The sequence below is a fragment of the Melospiza georgiana genome, chromosome 2 (genome assembly GCF_028018845.1).
Source record: "Melospiza georgiana isolate bMelGeo1 chromosome 2, bMelGeo1.pri, whole genome shotgun sequence".
Classification (NCBI taxonomy): Eukaryota; Metazoa; Chordata; class Aves; order Passeriformes; family Passerellidae; genus Melospiza; species Melospiza georgiana.
In genome coordinates this window covers 115,332,843-115,358,592 of record NC_080431.1, presented here as the reverse complement: position 1 = coordinate 115,358,592, position 25,750 = coordinate 115,332,843, and the positions used below count along the sequence as shown (strand labels likewise).

Sequence of the window (25,750 nt, the reverse complement as noted above, 5' to 3'; positions counted from 1 at the left end):
ATTTCACAGAGCGTTGCCGGGCCAGGATTTTCTGTCACTTTCAGGTTTTTTGTGTCATTTTCAGGTCCAAGTTAATGCTTGATTCATTAATGGGGTTGTTATTCCAGAAATCATTAAAGATATAAAAAATTAAATAATTGGTAAGGGAACATCTTGATCTTTATGAATTGTTTAAATGCCAAAAATGTGTAGAGGGCATTTTCTTATCCATTCAACATCCAAAGTCTATTTTAAATGCATTTATTATTTAAATAAAAACTCCTATTCACCCTTCAATAGCATCAGGAATTCACCTCTTCATAGAATAATTGGAAACTTTTATGGTTTTATAATAAAAAGGTTGGAAAACATAACATATGCTTACACAAAGTGCTCACATTGTAAAGTATTCAATAGCAATAAAGGCAGAGAGACTGGTGGTTATTCTGTGTCTTCCTTATGAAACCACAAAATATAAACACAAAACAAGATTCATTTCACTCATAGTTGATTGGGTGCTGATGCAAATCATGATTAAAATAGGATTTCCTGTTGCTTTGGATTAATTTGCCTGGAAGGAGATGGTTGCATGAGTGTCTCCAAAATTAGGAAATTTGGGATGTGCTCATGTGGAAACTCCAAAGGCTTCAGTGGCAGAGGGACGGATTTGTGTCTGAGGCATAAGCAACTCTTGTTTATCCATGTGGGGAATGCCAGAGAAATGGTGAGAGTGGTGGAGTTCTCACCTTTTTTTTCCTGTTTATTGAGTTGTTTTTGTCTTTTTAAAATGAAATTTGGTTTGAAAGTAATTAAATATCAGTAAGCAGGAGCTGCACAGGATCAGTTCCAGCTGTGGAAGTGCTGATACACATCCTCTGGGATGTAAGGAGTGTTTGGAATCTTTCCAATGCCACCCTCCTGTCACAAGAGCAGCAGGGCAGGTGTGACACCATCTTCCTGATTTTTGGGTCCAACATGTTCTGAAAGCACATTGGGTGAAAACTGAGGGCAAAAACTCCTTCTCTGTCCTGTAATAATAAATATGTGTGAGGGTTCATGATGTGAGTGTGAGGATTCTCATGCTGGACCCATAAAGTCCTTCTGTTTGTAGTGTTAATAATACAGGGGGAAAAAAAGGAATCTTCTTTTATTATGTGAATATTGATGGTGCATGAGAGTGATGAGAAATATTTTTGCTCCCTCATACCCTAATCCCTCAAGAGTCTTGGAACAATTAAAGAGGGAGGTTTCCTTTCCCCCAAGTTTTGTTATTCTCTTGCCAAAATTGCTGTTTAGTCCCCTAAATTCCTTACTATTACTTTATGGGGCTAATAAAGCAGGGTCAAATTACAGTGTGAATTGGGTGGGAGAAATGAGATGCTGCAGGAAGTTCCTTGAATTTGAGGATCTTTCCATAGTCAGAACAATGAGGATTCCATTTTGCAGAAGGTAGGAGAGCAACCTGAGGATTTCCTTCCAGAATTCCAAGAGCTACCTGGGGGCAGGATACCTGCATACATCATTTTATGACTGGACTGGGTAGAATTCCTCATCTTTCTCATCCTTGTTTAAAATGACTGTGGTAAATTGGTGATGACATGGAATCAGGAATGTGAGCCATGATTTTGCACCTTTCCCTATAAATATGCTGGTGTACCCACCAAGGATGTGTGCAGAATCAGGAGCTGGAGTTCTTCTCTCCAAGATCCCCTCCGTTTTATTTTTGTTGTTGTGCCTGGAGAAATCTCTATCATCTGTGCGTCCTTAATATTCATTTTATCAGTTAACAGCATATGCAATTTTTGCTTATAATGTGTCACTTTTATTTTTTTAATTTGGTACTTGCAAATAGGAGAATTTATAGGATTAAATGTACCAAAAGTAGAGTTTAAACAAAGAGTGAGTTGCTAAAAGAGCACAAATCTTGCAATGAGGTGGTTTGTTGTTGGTCATGCTGTGTGACAGTGTGTGCTGGTGCTTGGGAGGTGGCCTGTGGTGTGAATAATTTGTATGGATTGTTAAGATCTGAGATGGAGGGATGTGAAAAGAGGATGCTAGGAAAGATTAATGGGACAACAAAGCAGTGGATGCACTGTTGGAGAGGCCTTGCTGAATAAAGTCACTGTTATAGCATCTCTGTTCAAAATCCTACATGTAAGGAAAGGTTGATGGTAGCTTGGGGTGTAGCCTGTATTTCTGCAGAAATTCAACTTTAGTTATGGATTTTAATTTATTTTTAATTTTCCATTTCTTATAAGTATAATTTGCATTCATTTTTTTAATGTAATCTCATATTCATCAAGATTAACATATAAATAACTCTATTGCACCACCAAACAATAAAGGGAACAAAGTGACACAGAATAAATCTCATTTTACCGCAGCCCAAAATTGGTTTTGTGGCTTTTTAGGGCTTGACTCCCAGGGCAATTGCCAGCATAGCTGTTGTAGAGTAACTGAGTGGCTGTGTCTGTGTGATGGAATCCCTGAGGCTGGTGTTGTGTTCCTGAACAGGAACATTGTCTTTCTTAAAAGTATAATATTCTAAATAATGACTGTACTTTTTAAGTACATGAGACAGAGGAAATGGAAACCACCTTGGGTGCTGAATGAGAACATTCTAATTGAGCACATTTTTAATAAACTTGTCTGCATCAACTTCATATTAATTTGTTTGTCTTAATTTCTGTGAATGACTGTGCATGGGCAGGTCAGTGGAGATGGAAATGAACTGCACAAAGGTGGGATGAATCCTGCATGTTGGCATGTGTGCCCTACTTATTGCTTCATTATTTGAATCAATTATTGCTATCATTATTTGAATCTATAAAAATACATGGATTTTAATGTCTGCTGATATTTGTTCATGTGAATGTGCTCACAGGTGTTTGCTCCCTGTGATGTGAAATGCAGAATGAGAGGGTGACTCAAATGAGGGCTCTTCAGTGCTTGAATGAACAAGTTCCTCTTTGACTTTGTAGTTAAAATCCCAGTGCTGATTCACCTTCTGAGAGACAAAGCAAGTTGCCTTTTGTTTTGGTTTCATCGTTAGGTATTTTTATTATGATTGGCGTTACTTTAAAGCTTGTGTGCCATAGGAATTAAAGGAAAACAAAAATTGGCAATAGCAAGTCCAGGTGAAGACTCCTCAGTGCCTGGGTGTTGTCTCCTCCCTGTAACAGGTGTATCTGCTCCTTCCTTTTCCCACTGAAATGTGCAAGACATCATCATCTGCGAGCTCAGATCTCTTGTCTGATATGTTTTAGGGCTCAGCAGTATTAAATGCTGCCCAGTGTCTCTTTGAAATGGGCAATATCACTGCAACATCCTCGGGCTCTTCTCAGCCACATCCTTCCCTCTGCAGCAGCTTTCACCCAGACCTGCATTTCTTTAGCACCTCTTTGTTCCTGCCCTGGATATCTCATAAGCTGCCTAGAAATTTGCTTTTCCCAGAGTTTCAGCTGAAGGCTTTGCAGGCAAGGGCTACTTCTTCATACACTGAATATTGTGTGACCAGATCTGACAGCAGTTCTTGGCTGCAGTTGTTTCTGAATGCAGGAGCAGGATTTTCAGATTTTCAGTAGTTCTCCTTATGTCTGAGCAGAGACAAGGAATGGATAATTCATCCATTTATCCATCCTGATTTATCTCAGTGACCTCTGTTCTGAAGATGCCATGAATAGTGAGAAGTCTTTTATTTGAAAGTAGCCCAGTAAATTGAAGTGAGAATGAGTACCAAAATGCATTGGCATGTGAGGAAGGGAGTAAGAGGGTTACACTGTCCTCAGAACAGAGTTAAGAAGCTGCAAAAATGAGAGAAGCCCATTTTCTGAAGACACAGATCTTTGATGGTTTAAGGAAAAGTGGTAAGAACTTCTAGTGTGCCATCTGCTCCTTGAACCTTCAGGACCAGGTCTATCACTTTGGGCCGAAACTCCTTCTTGCTCAGTGTTCAGTCTCTAACCAATGGCTGAAATTTAAACTGCCTTCAGACTCCTCACAGACCTTCCCTGCCCTGTTTGGAACCAGGTTTCATGAGCCAGAGATGGCATCTGGATTGAGTGGCCCTTCACATTTTATTTTTTTTTTTTGTGAACTTGTCTGAAAAACATCACTTCTTGGAAAATAACACGTGCATAAATTTTAATTAATTTAAAGATCAATTGAAAGACCAATTTCATTTTACTTTCAAAAATGTTGGAGTTACTTCTCTCTAATTCTTATTGTGAACTATCTGTGTGAGAAACAGACATAATCAGATTCAAGATCTCAGCTGTGTTTTAGCCATCATTTAATTTTTGGTGGCCTCTGTGCAACCTTAGTGTCTGGAACTTCTCCTGAGATGATTTTTTTAATGCTTTCCAGCAGTTGTGTTTTCTAAATATGTTTTCACAATCTTTGCTACTTTGCTTTCACAATCCTTACTGCTTTTTAAAAGTAGCTTCACTGTATCAAATGAGTGCTATTAAATGTAATTAAAGTGATTTTAAGTCATAATTTTTGGAAAACTTTTTAAAATGGCCAAATAATCCTGTAGCAGAACCTGTCCTCAGAAGACAGGATCTTAACAATGGCACATTTCTAGCATCATGCTTTGATTTTATCATGGATTATATTCAAATGATGATGAAGGAGATTTAAATGGGGAGGAAAAAAATCTCTCACCTTTCTTGATTTCATGCTTAATTTTCACAACAGTGCTGAGTTACTCCTATTTGGATTTCATGGTGTTATTTTTGGGATATGTCTTGTCTAGTCTTGGCAGACAGACACCGAGCCAAGGAGTAAAATATGAAAATTTAACAGTGAGGGAGTTATTATCCAAATGGAGCCTTCTGTTAGAGGTGTCAACAGACAAAGGTGAATGTAGAGAATGAATGGAATAAGATGAGAGAAAGATGAAATAATGGGATAAGAAGTTCAAGCGTGGGATAATGGGTGTGATTAGAGATTATTAACAATGCAAAGATTTGCAAAATGTGTAAAAAAATTCCTGTCTGTTCATTAACACTTGATGAGGGAACCACATAATAAAACAATTTTTTAAAAAAAATCATATTGAGTCTTAGAGTGTTTGTTCTAAGGTGTTATTTTCTTCTGACTATTTCTCTGTTGGTTTTTAGGTTTCTGTCTTCCACCTTGTACATAAGTGGGATCTCTGTGCTGGAACAAGATAATGTCTTCAACTCATTGAAGGAAAGGGGTGAGCAGCTTTCTCATGGCCAATATTTTATCTTCTTTAGAAAACAGCTGCCCGGGAAATAAACATCATCCTGTATTGTGTTGAAAAGGAAGCCAGTTCTTGTTGCTTTTCATGTGTCAAAGAGAATTGATTTTTGTTTCTTTTTAACTTGCTGTGTGAATGTAAGCATCTAATGTTACATAACAAGTGCCAGGACTAAAGTTAAATAAGAATGAACAAAGAGCCATGCTGAATCTACCAGTCATGCATTTCTCTCTGAAGGACTTCAAAGAAACATGTATGAAGGAAAATGAGCAGGAATGATTACTTGTTAACAAGTCTGTTGGGTAGTTCCCTCACAACCCTAAGAGGGCTGGTGCTTCGGTCGTAGCCCGAAGCGTAACTATTTATATCTTTTCCAAACATCTGTTGTAGCTTGTATATGTTAGAAATGATACCACTGATCTCCAGCAGCTCCCTTGTACCTTCGGTTAACGTTACTGGGTGGTCCCTGTGCCCTTAATTATGAAGGAGTAAGTGGAACAAGCCAGAAGGGGAGTGATGAATGTCAAGTGATCACTTTGTGTGTGTGTGTTTCAGCTCACATTTAATCTCTTCACTTCCATACTCAACTTGCACAAGCTCTCCACATTTCTAATTATGATTACCCCTCTTCATTTAGCTTCCTTTCTGCTTTACATTTTCTTTCATACTTCATTTTATAAAAGGCCTTTCTTTTTTTTTTCCCCTTTGCTTTGTAGACCATGCTCTTTTATGAATTTCCTTTCACCACAGGTATCAGTGGAGTTTCTGATTGCAGGTCGTGCATCAGCTTCCAGTTACATGACCTTGGGTTTTCTACACATTTTACTTTCAAAATAAATAGAGTGAGAGTTAGTTCTGTTCTGTTTGAAGCTGACCAGCAGACTCACCCTCAGGTTATTTTTGTTATTTGTAAGTCTTTGAATATAAAATTAAAACACACATTTTCCCCTATGCTCTCGATTTGTCTCACAAAGAATAATTGGTATTTTGAAAGCTAAGAGGTTCAGAAGTAATTTATTCTTGGCTTCACCTCAGATGCCCAAACACTCTGTGTGCTGAGGCAGAGTTGGTAGGTTGGAGGTGGTCTGGGAGCTGAGGATGGACACACAGAGCAGTCAGCCAAGGGCAGGCTCGTGTGAGAGGAGAGCACCACAACCGCTTCAGACCAGTCCGCTGCTTTCCATCACAGCCACCTTCAGCAGGGAGAGGCTGAACCAGCCTGTGACTGGGTGTAAAGAGCATCAGAAACATCCACACGTGTTGTGAGAGCTCGGTGGAGGAGCTGTGTTAGTAATTAGCTGTGGCACTGATAAACATCTGGCAGCGATAGCAGCCTGAGCATCTGCTGGGGCTGGGCCTGCTAACGAGCCTGGTGCTGCATCCCAAATGAGGCCGGGAAAGCCAAATCTGTAAATACCTTCTCAGTTACTTTCCTTAAAGTTTAACTCACTTTGTTTCTTGTCTCTACTGAGTAATGAGGAAATGTTTCTTTTTAGTGAACAGAAGTAATTCCTCAGTTAATTGCCTCGGTTTAAGGGTGTGATTAGCTCAATTTGTTCTTCTTGATTTGCAGTGGTTGTCTTCACTAAATCTCATCAGTTCCTATCTTGCCTAATAGCTTAATCTTTTTCTACTGTAATTATAAGTCAGAGGGGAAGCTCTTGTGGGAAATAAAGGAAATACCCATGTAGAATTCTTTCCAGTCATTCCCCTGGGAGAAAATATAGCAAAAGTCCTTCTAGATGCAGTAATCTATGGATCTAGCTCAAAGCTGTGCACCTCCTTTCTTCTTTTGTGTGGCCTGAAGGCCTTCCAGATGTGGAACGTCTCTTCATTATGGAAATCTGGAAGGAGGGGTTAGTCCAGCTTGTCTTGTTCTCCAAAAATTCTTGCCATGTCCTACTGTCTTTACCAATTTACATGTATTATCTTTGTGGCCTCCCTCTCCAGGTTTTTCTTCATGCCACAAATATGATTTTACATCCCTGTGAACTCTTAAGACTTTCTTCCTCTTCTACAACTTGTACTTTTATTTTCTCTTTTTTTGCCTAAGAATTTCATCTTCCATAGTTATACAATTTCTTTAGCAGTGTTTTCTGTGCTTTTCTTAGCTTTAAAATAATCATTAAATAATGTTTGCTTTTTCTTTGTTGATAGTTTAAACTGTTCTGCTTTTATTTTGAGGGTAGTCTGGTCCATGCTTTGGATGTCACAGTCATAAATTAAATGTCTGTCTTTTGAGAAGGAAGAAAAGCAGCATTTTCTATGTGTCTGTTCACTCTGTCAATACAGACAGGCACTTGCATTGGCTGTCAGCTGCCATTTATGAAAGAAAACAAATGTTTAAACATCAGAAAAATGCTTACAGGGCTGATGCTTCAGAATGTGTTCCCTTAAAGGATTTTGAGAGGTCTCTCACTTACAGTGGCAAATGCTGATTTAGCTTTTAACACTAAGTGATTTGTAACTGTAAAAAATTTTAAAATATGAAGTACTTCTATCAATGAGTGCACTTTGGTTGTTCCATTTGTATTTTTAATTTTGGTGGAGAAATCAGTAATGTATTTGGAGTTTCAAAGAAAGAATACTGATATTCTGTAAAAACAGATATAACCTAGTTTTTAGAGGAAATCAAGCTTACATCATCTTGGTGAACTTCTCTGGTCTTTGAAGCAGTTTAAAAAAGATTTTAAAAATTGCACTCATACTTAGGAATTTCACTGAGTGAATTTGATGCAAAGTGAGGCTTGAGGTTTCTCCTGAGGAGTTTGGTTTGTCTCTGTGCCTGAAACTGTTGTCAAAGAAGGGAACCTTGAAGTTTGTTCTGTGTTTGCAAAATGAAACATTCACTTGAGACTGTTATAATCTGCAGGGGAACATATCCAGAAATGTAAAAATTGCTTTTAAATATGGTCATATGCAGTAGTAATATGCAATAAGGGAAGGACTTAAAATACTTGAAAAATTTGTAGTGATTGAACACATTGAAAGAAAAATATTCTATTTCAGATTTTAAGGTGGTGAAAATTTTAAAACTTAGTTCTTCAATACTGACATAAGTGACAAAGAGCAGAAAACCTGGAATTATTACCTGGATATAATGTTTTTCAAGACATGAGCTCTGACTTCTTTTTTAATATGGATTTTTTAATAGTAGCTAAACATTAGAACTCCTGTGTGTCAAGGAAAATTGACTTCTGTGTTAATAGTTACTGGTAATAGCTTAATGAGTTACGTGATTTCAGTTGTAATGGCTGCACATCTGACAAGAAAATGAAATGTGAAGTAATAATTTGTTGGCTACACTCTGGTGGTGGTGCTTTGCTAATTTATTTTATTTTAATTATGGTACATCTTAATTTAAAAATGTTTAACTCATCTGGGCACCACACTCCAGCTAATGCTTAGAGAGAATAATTTGATGCATTTGCTTATGTTTAAATCCTATCGTAATTAATATTTCCCAAAGTATCAAATGTCTCTGAAATTGAGACTTCTGAATTCCAAGATTCCTTTTGAAACTTTATAATCACGTGGGCCCAATTGTTTAAAAATTGTTTGATATTGTTCCATTCTTTGTTGAACCTTAAATGACTTGGATGGCAAATTCCTAATGTCAGAAGTGATTTGAGTCTTGGTCTCTCAGAGTAGTTTCTGCTCTACTTTAGGATCTGGGATTCACACCCAAAAGTGAGCAGGATATTCCTTAACATTTTGCATTTGGTTCATCATTTTTAACTGCTATTATTTCAGTTACATTGATGCTCAGTGGGTTGGGAGCCTTTTAAAAACACAGAAGCCCAAACCTGCCCATTTCTAGATTTCATGTGTGACCTTAGAATGTCAGTTAAGTAGTGCAGAAATTACTGCTAAAATTCACTTGAGCTTGTGAATATAAAAAGCCTCAGCCTCTTACTAAAAGTTTTACTTTAAAATATAAAGAGACAATGAACTTTTTGCTTATAAAACCTGTTATATTTCCAAACTGAATTTATTTGTTGTTTGAATTTGCATGTGGCCCTTGTTGTCAATAAACTCTCTGAGAGAGGTATACATAAATCTGAATTTCTACCTTTATTTTTACTTCACCCTTTAGAACTGGATTCTAGGTGGCCACTTTTTTAACTGACTGTTTGTTTTTCTTTAAAGACCATTTGTTCACACTTATGATGATTTGACACAATTAATGTCTCAATAACCATGATGGCAACACAGACATTAAGTATAGACAACTATCAAGATGGACAACAGGTAGGTGTGTTTTCATTTCTCTAGGAACTAAATATACTTAAAAAGAGGGGGGAAAAATAGTAATTTTCCTTAGTTCCTGCTTTGGCATTGTTTAAGCTGGAATAATTAAACATAGTCATGTGTATCTGGTCATGTTTCTTTTTTGTACAACAGGCTGTCTGGTTTTACACTTTAAATTGTATATTAAAATGCTGTTAAGTGGAGGCAAGTCGTGGGGTGGCCTCTACTCTGAAGATCAATTTTTCTGTTACTCTGTGTCAGCTCTAAGCAGTAACTGCAAATACTTCTGTCAGCAGATGGCAACAATGGGGAACAGTCAGAAAAAACCCAGCAACTTTCCACATCTCCTATAAAATGTTCATCTGAATGCAGTCAGATTTTTGATTTTTAGTTTTATTTTTTTTTCTTTTATTGCAATTCTAATTTCTCTCTCTCCTCTCACCTACTTTACATATTTGACTTTTTTCCCCCTGCAATTACCATCCTGTGGCAGTAAAAGTAAAATATGTTTTTTTCTAAAGAACGGATTGGGAGAGAGATTTTTCTTCCTATTTCTTGTGTATTTCAAGTGTTCAGTGTCCAAGATAGACAGGGAATTTGGGTGCCTGCTGTGTTTCTAGTTTGGAAATGCCCCACAGGATAAAAAACTTTCAGTTTTAAGTGAGCTGTTTCCTCCTCCTAGGGCAATAGAACCCTTGCTGAACACACTCCCTCCCTTCAAACTCTGCAGATTTATGGCCAACATTTATAATCACTTGTCTGACTCATCCCCTTCTAATTTGCTCCTCCTTCCTGTCATTAGCCAAGAAATTGGTCCATTAGTTACTTTTTTCTTAAGCATTCTGGTTTGAAAATCATCTCTGCTTGCTGAGAGAGCTCTCTGCAAGGCAGGCTTCTCTCTTGGGTGGGAGATGCTGAATTTCTCAGTTTCTGATTTTTCTAGGAGATGGCTTGGCCCCAATAGGTAATAAAGCACAAACCTTTTGGTTCTCCCAAACTGTTAAAAATACTATAAATTTTTCTGCTGCTGTTATGTGGAAATAAATTAAATTCTGTTAACATCAGGATCTCTCACAGTTTCTGGGGCTGTCAGTTCTGGCTGCCTGGAGCTCCCTAGAACAGTGTCTGTTCTCTACCTGAGATAAAAGAGAATTAAGAGAATAGATTGCAATGCTTTCATGTTTTTGTGCAGATGCTCAAATGGGAGAAAAGCAAAGAGTTTGGGCTGAGGGGTGGAAACTGTGACTTTCACAGTTCAGGTTCCTGGAAGACCTTTTAGTCCAAAAGATATTTAGCTGGAGGTGATGGAAAAAACACTTGGAACATCTTCAAAGCACCTCAAAGGTGTGCCCAGCCTCCTAATGCAGTTCAGGAGGTGCTCAGGTGAAGCTCTGTGGTGCTTTTCCATGGCATAAATGTGGGTTAAATGGATGTGTAGGAGGAGTTACTGCTGTTCTCCTATAGTTTAACAGCCCTAAAACATTTGGTTCTTGCAATATCTAAAATGGAGTGCTAAAGGTCATGGGAGGTTATACTCCTACAATTGAAGGACTGGAGGTACACAGAATATTTCAAATGTGCCTTTTAATGGACAGAAAAACCTAGAAGATCCTTTTCTTCAGTAACCTTAAACAATGCACAGTAAAAAATAAAATAAAAAAAAAGAAATCTTAAATGCATAAACTTTTCCTTACATTGATTTCATCCTAAAAGATTTTTATGCAGATATTCCCATGAACGTTTTGGAGCAATGTACTCTAGGCTATTCCAAAAACAGCCACTTCAGAGACAAAATGCTTCAACAATTTACTAATATCTATCATTCCCATTTTAAAGCCAAATGCTGAAACTTGGAAATGACCTTTATCCATCAAAAAGTGTCCGGGATTAAAAGAGGGGTTTTGTTGCTGGTACAACTTCTTGTGTCACTGCCAAGTCACACCAACCTTCTGGCAATCTAGGAGCCCTTTGCACTGCTCTTTCCTTAGAACACAGCACCCTTATTTTACGTCAGGGCTACAAATTTACTTCTTTTTTTTTTTTTTTTTTTTTCCCCTACAGATGCAAGTGGTAACAGAGTTAAAAACTGAACAAGATCCCAACTGCTCTGAAACTGATGCCGAAGGGGTGAGTCCTGCCCCTGTAGAATCTCAGACTCCAATGGATGCAGACAAGCAGGCCATTTACAGGTAGTGATGGACTCCTGTTCTGTCTTTTGAAGGGTGAAGGATAGGGTAGAGGATTTGGGGGTTTTTAATAAATAAATAATAAGTAGCTAAAATCAGGTGATTTCTTGGCTGTCTCCATCGTTTGTAGGGAAAGAGTGAGACCAAATAATCTTCAATGGCATCATCAGCCAAGGAAAAACCTCCTGAGCCTGTGGGATTTTTAATTTCAGCAGGTTTAAAGGGTATTCTAAGAGTGGTTGCCAAATTTAGAAAGCTGTTTTAGCCTTTAAACTGTGGTCACTATTTGCCATATTGTTGTTTTTATCTTTAATACAGGTTTTTACTTTTATTGTAATTAGGTCAATCTTTACTCCTTTTTCTGTAGGGATAACAATCTATTCCCTAGTAATTAGCTGAAAATGGATTAAATATTGATGTACGAGCACACTAATTTGAGATTTTTCAGTGCAAAGTGCTGTGCTGAGCAATATGCTCAGTTTTCATGGGGTTGAGTGTTCTTTCAGCTTAACTACTTTATAAAGACAGAATTATTACTGGTTTTCAAGTTAAAAAAGAAAACAACCACCAAAACAGGAAAAAGCCAAACAAAACACTAAAAAAACCTCAACCTGAGGCAGAAAGATGTATCCATTCATTTACAGACTTGTGCTAACAAAATCTTCTCCTCAGAGCATGATTTCACAGGAGGCCTCTGAGCACAGCCTGAATATTCTTCTCAATTTTTTAAAGTTATTTCACGATGTGTAAGTATGGCCCACATTGAAGAATAAATTAATTTTATCAGGCTTCATTTAAATCTGCATTCATCCTCTTTGTAAATCCTAAATCTCATTTCTAGTGCACTGTATTAATCTGTCTCAGTGCCACTCAATTACAGTGAATTAAACAGTCGGAGCTTTTTTAGCTTGTGATTGTTCTCTTTAATTAAATATATACATATTTTTTGCTGTATTTGCCTCTGGAGTGGGGTAAATCAAAATGAAAATAAATATTATCTTATTTTGCTCTAGCCAATGCTGTTATATGCAGTCTGTTCCAGAACTTGTCACATGAGTGACTGTGAGCTTTTCTGAGCTAGATGTCTTAATTTTCACGTAAGTGAAAATACTTATTCATGTATTTAAACATTTTTCTAGGCACCCACTATTTCCCTTGTTAGCACTATTATTTGAAAAATGTGAACAATCTACACAAGGCTCAGAAGGCACAACTTCTGCCAGTTTTGATGTAGATATTGAAAACTTCGTGAGGAAGCAGGAGAAGGAAGGAAAACCCTTTTTCTGTGAAGATCCAGAAACTGATACTTTGGTAAGTATTGGCTGTTTCTTTCATTTCTGAAACAACCATCACATTTGCAGCTTCTTCCTCATTTCTCATCTCAACTGGTCCTTGTAGTTTCTCCTCACATTTTTCTGCCTGTGAGAGATTCTTCTTTATGTTAATGATTAAAAATATTTTTAAAATTTTCTTCTGACCCCCTTTTCCCTTTTATCTGTAAATTTACTTTGGGCTCTTCACAGTTGTTTCCTGTTCTCAGCTGACATGAATGTATTGGAGAAAAACAGAAATAAATCTTTTCCATAGCCAGACTGACTCTGCAAATTAATTTTAGAGTGTTGGGTGTTTAACATATTAATCAGAAACGTGTAATTGATGTAATTTTTCTCCAATTTTATTTAAATCATGCTTCACCTAGTTAATGTGAGGGAAGAACTGTTATAAGATGATCTTAGAAAGTCTTTACCATCTATAATTTTTTCTTTCATGTCATTAACTCCTTCAAGCTTTCTGAAAGTCATTCCTGTGATGAAGCTGTGATTTCTCTATTTTGAATATACCTGCCTTCAATACTTAACTCAAAAATGAGAGTTAGTTCTGTTCTGCATGAAGCAGGTCTGCTGACTTGTTAAGCCTCAGGTTATTTTCTTCATTTGTAACTCTCTGAATCCAACACAAAATCACTGTTTTCCCATATTTCCCTAATCCATATTTCTCTAATTTCAGAAGCACATCTGAGGTCTAATAGCTGGAATGTAGTAGCTGTGGTTCAGTGGATGAGGAAAGAACAGTGCTGGTGGTTTATCTTGAATTCTGAGGTCTCTTACAATGTTCTCATAGACAAACTGACAAGACAGGGGCAAGATAAATGAGCAGGGAGGTGGACTGAAAGATGGGTGAACCCCTGGGTTCTGGTCAGCAGCAGGAAATCCATTTGAGGGCTCCCATAAGTGCTGTTAATATCCCATTTCTGACTGGGGTGATGGGGCAGGCTGAGCCCTCAGCAGGGCTGCAGGTGCTGCAAAGCTGGGAGATGGGGCTGATGCACACATGGCTCTGCCACCATTCAGGGATACTTTTTTGCTTTTGGAGAAGCAGGAAAATGGGAATCTCGTGGAATGCAGCAAAGGGAAATGCCAAGTCCTCATGGGGAAGAAGACAGACTGACTCATCAGGGCAAGGGAAATGGGCATGAACTTACCCAGGAATGGGTATGAAACACAGGAGGTTCCATTAAATGTTCTTTACTGTGAGGGTGATTGAATCCTGCCCTATAGATCCTGAAATCCTGCCTCATAGATTCCTACTGCCCCAAAAATCTTGCCCTATAGATCCCCTGTTCCCCATAGATCCTGAAATCCTGCCTCATAGATTCCTTCTCCCCATCTCTGGGGCAGAAGGAATCCCAGAGAGTTGTGGAGTCTCCATCCTTGGAGACAGTCAAACTCAGCTGGACATGACCCTGAGGAACCTGCCCTTCCTGACCTTGCTTTGAGCAGGAGGGTTGGATTTAACCATCTCCAGAGGTCCCTTCCAACCTCAGCTGTTGGTCCCTTTCCAGGCAATTCCAATTCTGTGGCTTCTGTGAGCCTCCAAAGATTGGTTTCCCAAAGATCCTGCTTGCCTTGGCCTGTTCCCTGTGCTTTTGGTCACACATAAACACTCTCAGATCCAGCTTGCTTTGGTTGTAGCTGGGTCTGGTGTGTTCAAAAAGTCCTTCCTGTCACTGAGCTGTTTATGGTTTCAGTTTGTGGCTCTAGTGACAAAGTCTCTGGATTATGTGGTGTTCTCCTTTGCTGATGGGCTGCACAAACCTGGCTGGTTTTGCTTGAAGTGGGTGAGGAATTGTTTATGTCCAGGATTCCATGGCTGCTGAGGTCAGGAGTGGCTTAAACTGGAACCACACTGCAAAATGCAAAATCCTTGGCATTGAGCTCCTGTCCTGTGGTCGTATTGTGAGCTGTGACTTTCTGTTACTGGATACCAATGAAACCTGAGTGCAGCTTGTCCTCTGCCTGTCCTGGAGGCTGGGAGCTCTGAACAGCTGACATTCTGACAGGCTCTCATTTGGTGTGGGGCTGTGAGCACAAGCTTCTCTGAAGTTGTGAACTGGCTAGCATGGCTTTCAGCCTCTTTTCAGCTTGAAATATTGGTGCTTGCCACAGGGAGGACCGTAGACAGGCAGTTTTTCTGCCTCCTCACATATATATATTTTTGTAGAGATTAAAAAGTCTGTTTAGTAGCAAGAAACACTGTTGTGCACATTTGTTCCATCTTCTGCTCATGCTTTGTCCTTTTTAACTCCAATGTTAATTCAACCATTCATCTGAAAGGAGAGGCTGTTAAAACTGATAATTAGGCTGGGCTAGAAGGGTGGAGCAGAGTCAAACAAATAAGGTGTAAATGTTTGCTCAGTAGGATCAACTCGGGGCCAGAGCTAAACTGACATGAACTGAGCATCACAACAGTAAAGAACCAAATTCAAGTCCTATCTGAGAGTCACAGGCCTGTTACACTAAGGAAATTGGTCAGCTGTTTCATTTCTTTTTCTTTTTACCCCTTTGAGATGTGACATGTAGAACTCAGCCAGACTGCAGTTTCTGTGACAGAGCTTCAACTGTGACAGCTCCAAAGCAACAGAATATAATTCTTCATGAATTCTTCAGAATATAATAATGTTCCATGCTGCCTGTGGGCTAATTAAGTAAATAACAGAAATTAGGAAGGGTCACAGATAGTGATTGTAGGGTCACTTACAGTCCTGGCAATGTTCCACGTTGTGCACTCACTTGAAGTGCCTTGAGTACTCCACAAGAGGAGTTTGGAGTTCATCCAGAGGACCACAGAATGTTAATCTGGGTGGCACAGGCATTAGATCAGTTTGACCAGAAAGGAAATTCATTAAGAGCAGTGGATGCTTGTTCCAATTTGAGCAGCTCTTACTAAGCTATGGTCTAGATTATCTTGTTACTTTGGTATTATAATTCCCATTCTAAATTAATTGGTGGCTTCCTGCTTTAGTATTAAAAAGGATTTCAGCATCCACCTGAAACTTAGTTTTGAGGATACTCATAAATTGCTAAATTGCCTGTAAACCAGCTTTCAAACCCTTGTTACTATCCAGCTGGAGGGATTCTGTTCTGGGGATTCTGTTCTTCCCAGTTAAGCTCTCCAACAACATCAGCTGGTGTTCCTGAATCAGCAGGGCAAAGGATCATAGTCAGTCCAGGAGAATTGTTACCAGGCCTTTTTAGGAGAATTGTTACCAGGCTTTTTTTTACTTCTGCAGGGTCTTTCCCAGGTCTGGGTGCAATCCTGGGCCATGTGCTCTGGAATGACCCTGGGGTTCATCCTGCAGATCTCCTGTTTTCAAATCCTGTGGGAAGGAATTGGAAGCTGAAGGTTGTGCTTGTGCTCTTACTAGACTGGAAATGTGCTTTCCTAGAGCTTCAACTTCCTCCAAATCTTCTTGGAATGTTATTTGCATCCCCCCTTTTTCCAAGCATCAGTGTCAGAAGATGTGTGTTTGCTGTCAGTAACCAGATTTTGGTGCTCTCTGTTGCTGCTTTCTGGAAGTGAGCTCAGCTTACCCACATAACTTTGAGTATCATCTTTTCCCCTTACCCTTTGCTATCTTTGCCTTATTTTTACAGATCAAACAGATCCTGGAATGAACCAACTGCTCTTTGTTCACCATCAGTCTCATTTTGTGCATAGGACATCCACAAATTTAAGAATTTGTTCAGCATGGGTGCTTGCAGAGAGTTTTTTTAGACCTTTCACAGATTATTTTATGTTTGAAGACATTCATTGCTAAACACTTTTGTGTTGCTCACTGCTAACCCAGACACTGCAGAAATACCACACTGCCTCAGGGTGGTTCCTGCCTCTCTGTTCAGAGTGAACTCTTCCCACACATGGGTGGATTTTTTAATTTCTCCACATTCCTAGGACCATAGGATGGTTTGGGCTGCCCTAAAAGCTCAGGAGGTTTCTAGTCCAACCTCCTGCTCAGAGTAGGGTCAGCTGTGAAGCCAGAGCAGGTTACTTATGGCTTTGTCAAGTCTAGACACAATCCAAAACAAGGGCTGTTAAATCTCCTCTCCCTTTTGTATTTGAACAGGACACTGCCTTTTTTGAAGAGCCCTGAGTTTTTTGTTTCGTTTGGGGTAAGGATTTTTGGTTCAGTACCCTCTTCTCAATTCTCTTGAATTCTTAGTTGTGCCTGGAACCTGAGTTTAGAGGTGAAGCCAGCTGGTGTCATTTGAATATTGACTGACCAAGCCTTTCTGAAAAGTTTTTTTTTTTGCTGTTTTAATGTGCAGAACTGTCCCATAAACCTCTAGTTACACCTTTTCTAGCTATGTCTCATAGCTGAGGACTCAAAATAGAGGTTTATCAAATCAAAACAAATGAAAGCAAAATAGCTTTTCTCCCAGAGTGTGTGTTCTTCCACTGAAAATCTGAACTGCTGCAGGAGGATTTGGGTCAGGGAGGTAGGTAAACTGTGGATGTATATATTTTAATTGGTTTTTTTGCAAATGAAGAGTCATTTGAGTGAGATGATGTGTCAGTATATGGAGATTCTTTCATGTGTGCTGCCCACATGTGCAGTTGATGTGCTCTGAAATCTATAAAGAATTGTGGCTCTGTGTTTTACATCAGCACAGGTGAGCTGGGTATCACAGCTGAGGCAGTTTGTGCTGTGTCTGTGCCTTTGCACCACGGGCTTGAGGCACTGCAGGCAGGACACAGGCACAACCTAGAGCATATTGAGGCTAAAGATAGCATAAATTTCTTAAATTTGGAGACACATTTTTATATAAATAGGCTCTGGATAGCAAAAACTGGAAGTTTTTCAATAACTTTTCTTTCTCTAATAGTTTACCATTATCTTTATTTACAGCAGTTTCAGCCATAGTAGAAGATATTCCTGCTCATGGCAAGAGTTGTTAACAGGATGATCTTTAAGGTCCCTTCCAACCCAAACCATTCTAGGATTATGTGAATATACACAAACCTCATGGTTACTTCATCTTTGTGCATTTCCCAGAAGTGATACTTCAGTTTTATTGCTACAGCTGAAAAGACTGAACCTGTTATAAAATGTCATTTTTCTGTGGCATATTCTATGCAGTAGCACTGAATGAAATATTACTGCTGCTGTGACCTGTCTGAAAATACTTCTTTGTATTGCCTTTGTCCAACCTGAGTTATTTTATCAGGAGTTCTTGATTTTTGTAGCTTTAAGGGAAAAGTGAACTTCTGCTGACATTAAGTTTTGTCCACCTGTGCTGCAAGAGAGCAGAAGCCATATGGCCACAATTAATGTAGCTGTAAATGAATTAATAAGTCCTGGTGACAGGCATGGCATATTTACAAAGTTTAGTTTTCCTCCTAACACAGCACAGCTTCCTGCAGGAGCAGTGTGATGGAGAGGGGCCCTGCAGAAACCTGAGTAGTGTTACTGACTCTGGGTTTGTGGGTAATTCTGTCTTTAATTCAATTTTCACCTCAAGTATCAACCATCAATTTTCAACTAAGTCTAAGCTGAAGAAAGGACTTTCATTTTTCCTCCAAGCACATGCTGATAAATAAACAGTACAAATTTGGCTAATGTTTAAAAAAAACACAGCTCTCTTGACTGAGCAAAAATAAACTAAACTCTATTATGGTCAAATATTATGTGTCCAAAACCATATTTTGTTACCTCAGTTTTAGCTGAATCTTTAAAGCACTAACTAATATGATGAGCAATTTGTTGATCAGTTACACATGAAGAATTTTCTATTTTAAGCTTTTTGTTTCTGAAATAGAGACAGAATTTCTTGAAACACAGATGACCTTTGTTTTGTGTTAAAATTTAGTCACATTTTCATGCTTTAACTTTGTTGTGTTTAAAGGTGCTTAAGCACAGTTTAAAAAGCAACCTGGGCTGGGTTAGAAAATCACTGGTTTGTGTCTCAGTGCTGGGTCACTGCACTCAGTGTTTCAAAGGCTTTCAGTGTCATAGGTCACAAGAGTTACCAGATATTAATTTGAGTCAAATCTACAGCTCAGGTGTTTCTGCAGCTGTTTTTTGAAAGATGTAAATTTTTTTTCTTTTTATCCCTGAGAAGAAATTTTTAAAAAATCATTTAAATTCTTAATTTTTTTAATCTTGTTTATTTTAACACACAGTTGCCTACACTGAGTGTCCTAGAACCTTTTGCTGAAAAAAAAGAAAATATCTGACTCGATGAAAGCTAAAATGTCATGATGGAGAGGGGAGCACACTGAAAAGTTTTCCTGCCTTGATCTCCTTTAGGTGCCTTGAGCAAAGGCATCTTCAGCTCCCAGTTGGCTTCTTGAGGTGGAAGTAATTGATAGATTTATAATAGATTTAATAAATAGATAATAGTTTGGAGGGTATAATTTCTGTTCACTGGATCAGTGCTCTGCCCAGGTAAATAACCCTGTTATTTATTGGTGGACCCCTGTTATTTATTATATGGTGGACAGATTTTTCCAAATAATTGTAAATTCAGGCTCTGCACAATGCTTTAAAATTGCAACTGTTCCTTTTCATGAATCTGAAGGATATTTCTCTCAGAGATCCAGCACAGCACAGAAATGTTGGAGGTGGCATGTTGTATAAAAATAATTACTTTGCTGGTGTGTTGTGTGCATATTTGAATGTCCTGGATTTCCTGCTGCTGTTGGACCATCTGGATTTGGTTTTAGCTTCTGATCTTCTGCCATGACCCTTACAATCACCTTAGCTATTTTTGTGCAGTATGTAATGCCATTGGTTATCCAGGCTTACAGTGCTTTTCTCACAGTGAGCATGACAAGTATTCTCCTCACATCCGTATCTCCTGTACTTGGATTTTAGCTTAAACATGGATTATTTTTTTAATTTGGTTTAGTGCTTTGTATTTAATGTTTTGTATTTCAGAATCATCTCCTCACCTGAAAGTTCTTACAAGATTTTACCTGAGAGTTGTTCATCTTTGACATACAATTACAGAGGAACTTAAAAGCTGTAGCACTGAAGAACTGTTTGATTACTTTAAGCTTTGTTGGCTAAATTTGGGACCTCTTTATTCTAATTTTATTGAAAAATTAAAGCTTTCATCCTCCCTAGCAATCTGTGGAACAAATTTATGCTTAATCACAGGAGTGTCTTCTTTCTCACTGTATCTCCAACCCTTCTGGTTTCCTTGTGTCAGGATGAAACTGAACCTGGTGTTTCTGATTTATAGAGCTCCAGAGAGAACTGCTGCTGGCCAAGCCTGTCCAGCCCTGCCTTCCAAACCATTCCTGGGGATGGGATTGCTTTCCATCACTTGCACTCCTGTGTGGTCTGTGCCCCAGAGGTGGAGGAGGGGGTTAAAGACCACATGGACATCCAGGCTCATCCTGTGCCCTGTGACACCTCAGCTGCTCTGGCTTCCTGAAGTGTCACACGTGACAAAGATCACTTTGCTGTCCTGTTCTCTTTCCCCTGTGTGTGCAGTTTCCTTGTGTTCTTTCACATTCCAAGATTTAGCAATTAGTACCTCTGCTTTAATTGGGTGACCTTTGTTACTGGCAAGCACTGTTTGCTTAAATCTCACATTTTTGGTTTTTTTTTTAACAAATACTTATTTTGTTTCTGATTTTTTTTTTCCAATTCTCTCCCTCAGATGGTAAAAGCAATCCAAGTTCTTCGTATCCATCTGCTGGAGCTGGAAAAGGTCAATGAACTCTGCAAGGATTTCTGCAGTCGTTACATTGCCTGCCTGAAGACAAAAATGAACAGTGAAACTCTATTAAGTGGAGAGCCTGGAAGTCCTTATTCACCTGTGCAATCTCAGGTGTGTTTCCAATGCTGTTCAGTGGATTTTTGCATAGATTTCCTTAGGAAGTTACAGCTATGCTTGTTTTGCTATCAGTTTGCAAACAGAGTTTCTGCATTTTCCTGTATTCTCTCAAATCAGGTATTAAGAGTAGAAAGAGTTTTTTATTTGTTTGGGTTTTGTTTTGGGTCTTTTTATTTCTTTTTGGTTTTGGGGGGGTGGGTGGTTTTTTTTGTGCTACTGCCCAATGGACAAATTTGTTGAAATGTGCCAAAGCACAGAGTCAATTTTTTATCTGTCTTCCTTTTATGATTTTCTCTCAGTTCAGAAAATGGAGATATTCAGAATAGCCTGGATTTGCTATTTGGTTGGAAGGAGGTTAGGAAACAGAATAAACAAGGAAGAAAATTTTGCCTGTTAAGACCTTCTTAGTCTGCCTCCTTCATTAAAACATTGAGATGACTGATGCATTTTATACACAACCTGTATTCTGGAATAAGTAGACAATATCTGATGGATTAAAGTTGCAAAATTGCATTTTTTGTATTAAATGGATCACAATTAATAGTCGTGGTTGATATTCTTGCTGTCAGATGCTGCAGAGTGTGCCCTGCCACCCCAGTACCCTCCTGTGAATTACTCATGTATGTGATGCTCTGCATTAAAAAAATTCCCAATGACTTTTAAACTTCACTTTCTGGACTCCTTTAATAGGTTTTGATCTCTGGAAGTGTGGAAAGAAGATTCTAAAATCAGGCAAAAAAAGCTTTTAAAAGGTTTTTTTCTTTATATCTCTTACAGTTTTCTGTAGAGACATGAGGGACCCATTTTGCATTTGCTATCAAAAGGGATTATTCATACATACTAAGGAAATGTGTAAGAGTTTGCATGTCCAGGGTTGAGTAAGACCTACCTTGAGCAGAATAAAACATATTGAATATTTAATACATTATGTTCAAATTGAAGGAATTGAGGTAATAACTAAAATTCTAAAGCTTTGATGCTTGTAATAAGAGCATCAAGGGTCATTTCCTTTGTCCTTTTTCCCTCTTGCCTTTGGAAACTGTTTCTTATTCTTTACACACCTAGAACTAAAATTTCTCAAAATTGTTTTACATCTTTTCTAGCAGTTGCTTTCATGAGGGTTTTCAAAGGTAATGGTTGGTGATAATGAGGAAGTTAATGTAGGTAATGATGAACCCCTAATGGAGTATTTTTCTCTTTGAAGGTAATCCTGTGATTAAACTCCAAACATATTTTGGAGCCAAAAATACCTAAAACAAATTACAAAAATACACAAGCATGCTTGATCTCTTTACATGAAAATAAAAATTTAAAAAATGTAAGCAACTAATTATTTTATTCTTCTAGCAAATTCCAAGTGCCATTGCAGGCACACTCAGTCCCCAAGGGATCGTGGTGCCAGCATCAGCATTGCAGCAGGGAAATGTAACTATGGCAACAGTAGCAGGTATGACACACTGAAAACAACTGGCACCTTGCTCTTCATCTTGGTTTCCCTTGTGGTTGTTGCAAAAACTACACAAATACTTGAAAAAGTGTGTTTTAATACCTGAAAAGTTGTAGTAGTACAGTCAAGTGCTTTACTGGTTTATGAAAGTTTGTTTAATTTTTATGTTTTCCAAGTATGTCCATGGGAGTGGCAGTTACATATATAATATTAAGAGATCTTAATGTGCAACACTACATTTGTTACATTTTCACAGACTGTGATGTTTGACTTTTTTTTTGCCTTTAAAAAGAAGAATTCTATTTGACAAAAACATTATTACCTAAACCATTGCACTTGTTGGTTGCCTTGTGCTCCTTGGAGTTTGGAACCAACACCTACAAGTCTGTAAAATCCTTGATGTCCTTGTTATATGGAAATTACATTTGAGATTAAGTGTTTAGTCTTGCCTCTCAGCAAGGTTTCAAATCAAACCCAGCTGCCCTAAGAACTGGCCACACTGAGGTGTGATTTTGGTGTTGGGACCCTTGTTGGTTGAAGACTTAGCTCACTTAAAACAACATGAAGAATTCTTTTATAGCCTGATAATCATGGCATTTTCCTTTGAAAATATATTTAGAATGCCTAAAATACAGGGAAATAGAATCAGATTTTGTACAGTTTTTTGTGAATGGATGAATATTTTAGTGTGCAAAGAGCACATCTTGCCTGCTGACTAGAAAAAAATAATTGATATATTATTAAAGTCTTGTATGGTGTGCAGTGGTGATGTGTTTAAAGAAAATAATACTTGAAGGGGTTTTTCCTGCCCATAATCTGTGTTTCTGTTTTGCTTCCAGGGGGGACAGTGTATCAGCCAGTCACTGTGGTCACTCCACAAGGACAGGTGGTGACACAGGCACTGTCACCTGGCACTATTCGCATCCAGAACTCTCAGGTGTGTTCCACAAGCTCCACAGAATGGTGATCTGGTTGGAAATACATCTCAGGGGGTTTGGGAGTTTTGATTTAAATTTGACACACTGCCAGAAGGAGCTCTGTGTACACACAGAGTAATTAATTGTAAATTGGTGCAGCCACTGCTATGGGAGGTTCAGGTTGTAGGAAATGTCATAAGGTCCTCCTTGCCACAACAGCTCATCAGAGTTCCTACCTTCTAATTGTGTTCTTTTACTGATGCCAGAAGAGTTATAGGTACATGAAATTTAAAAAAAAAAACAAAACAACAAACTAAAATTAAAAAAACCCACCTCTAAACCAAATCAACAACAACAAAGAAAACCCAAACCAAAACAAACAACCAAAATCAAACAAACAAAATCAAAACAAACAAACCCAAAAAAACCCAAAACAGACAAACCCCACACCAATGCAAACCAAAAAACCCTCTAAATTAAATGAATACTTTTTCAAGGATTATAACTTTTCTAATCATTGAACCTTGTTTATGACTAGATAGATTGAATGTATTACATTAAGATACCACACTGCTATTGTGAGAAATTTGACTTTTTATTACAATGGCAACCAATAGAACTGTGAAACTATGTATTTCAGAGTTTTACCTTCAAAATATTTAATTGAGACTCTGGGAGATCCTTATTTTGTCCCTTTATACCCTAAAATGTAAGTGCCAGCACTATTTTGTTGGAGGCTCTTAAGAGTTGATCTGAAGAGTTCAAAGAAACAACTAAAGAAAAAGAAACATGAAAATTGGACCATCTTCTGGTATAGAAAACCTTGCTGGCTTTCTCTGGAAGTGGTAAACCAAATCTTCCTGGAATCTGGATTTAATTAGAAATGTGAATGAGGAGCTCCCATCTCCCCAGCATAAAATCTGTTGGTAATCACTGACTCACTGGTTTCTTTTCCCCCTTTTTCTGGCCTTCCAACCAAAAAAGTGTGCACAGAGTGTTCTTTGAATTGGCAGGAGAATATCTGTACTCAGCCATGTCCCCCCCTAGAACACAGACAGCTCTGTCCTCACACACCTCTCAGAAAGAAATGTGTAAAATTACACTCCTGGACTGAAGGGATTTGGAAAAATTGAGGGTTTTTTACCTTTAATGAAAAAAAATAAAATACTGAGAGGAAAATAATGCCTCTAGCCTATAAATAAAAAAGGAGTTGACCTCCTGTATACATCTGTGACTACTCTTGATGTTAGTTGGAGTCTCCAAAGCCACCTATGCAAAGGTCACTAATTGAAAATCCTTCTTTAGTGTTTCAGAATGCTGTGGAGGTAGGGAAAATCACTGTAGAAAAGCTATTGAAAGTTCATTATAAAGCTTCCATATGCAAGCAGGTTATTTAGAATGTAAGACATTACTTTGGAAATTAAAATGTGCTCCAGATATATATTTGTAGTAATTTGATAGCCTAAACCTTGTTTAAAAGTAATTTCCTACATATTGATTGGCTTAAGAAATTGCTCCAATTTGTCTGGAAAACCGGATTTAGAATTATTTTGGTTACAATTGTCTGAAATAGAATCTTATAGGACAGCACATAAATTGTGCTGTTTCTTTCTATTTCTGCATAAGCATTTAAGAATGTATTCCCAACATTCAGATAACCAATGTGCAAATGATTTGATGAATCCATAGGAAGTGAAATGCAAAGATAAAGAAATATGAATATTTAGGAATAGTATGAATGTTGTAAAGTGTAGTATAGGTTCTGCTGTATGGATCTTAATGCTCTTTGAGAATTTAATGCATTTATTTAGCAGGACCTTTAGCATCTTTTTTTGCAACTGCAGCATAATAATTAATTTTACTTTATCCTTCATTTAAGTCTTGAATCAGTAATATTTTACAGCTTCCATAGTTGTTTATGTTTGCACACAGTGAGTATATTCAAGATATTCAAGCCTAATTTCTTTTCATTCCTTCTATAAATGAGTTTTCATTTATTGATACAGAACTGCCATTTCTATGTTAACTGCTTTATTTCTCCTAAAATTAAATGTGCAGCTCCAGTTGCAATTAAACCAAGATCTAGGCATCTTGCATCAAGATGATGGCTCATCAAAAAACAAGAGAGGAGTTCTTCCCAAGCACGCTACAAATGTGATGAGATCTTGGCTTTTTCAGCACATAGGGGTAAGGACTGAGCATGGGCAGTTTTTTATGTAGCTCTTTCATGTGATCTCTCACAATTTTTCTTCATAAACAAGGTGAATTTATTCTGTTGTCAGTTATGGAATCTCAGTTCAGCTTTCCTTGGAGTCATTTGGAGTAGTTCCACAGTCTAATGCTAGTTGGCTTTTAGTAATGTTTTAATAAATATGTTACATTTGTACTGCATGGTCTCAATAAGTGCTTTTACAAGGAGCTTTTCTTCATTTCACTGTGTTGAGAACTTAATTCTCTCTACACCCTGGTTCATGGCACAAGGAAAAGTAATTCCACCTGTATTTTGCAGTGTTTTAGGGGTATTTCACATTTTCTGTCTTCATCTCCTTTTCAATTCTTTGATGTGTACCAAGCATGTCACTATCTGCTTGTGCTTTCAATTGTCCTCCCTTTGCATG

At 38.1% G+C, this 25,750-nt stretch overlaps 1 protein-coding gene across 2 annotated transcripts in view; it reads left to right on the top strand.

Moving 5' to 3' along the window:
- Positions 1–25,750, top strand: part of PKNOX1 (PBX/knotted 1 homeobox 1) — a 40,251-nt gene that overhangs the window by 5,666 nt on the left and 8,835 nt on the right. For both annotated transcript variants that reach the window (XM_058043785.1, XM_058043793.1), the window contains exons 2-9: positions 5,103–5,182; positions 9,356–9,457; positions 11,519–11,646; positions 12,783–12,954; positions 20,592–20,762; positions 22,116–22,215; positions 23,055–23,152; positions 25,191–25,319. In XM_058043785.1, coding sequence (XP_057899768.1) covers positions 9,407–9,457; positions 11,519–11,646; positions 12,783–12,954; positions 20,592–20,762; positions 22,116–22,215; positions 23,055–23,152; positions 25,191–25,319 — 849 coding nt within the window. In that variant the 5' untranslated portion in view covers positions 5,103–5,182; positions 9,356–9,406. The remainder of the gene's footprint in view (positions 1–5,102; positions 5,183–9,355; positions 9,458–11,518; positions 11,647–12,782; positions 12,955–20,591; positions 20,763–22,115; positions 22,216–23,054; positions 23,153–25,190; positions 25,320–25,750) is intronic.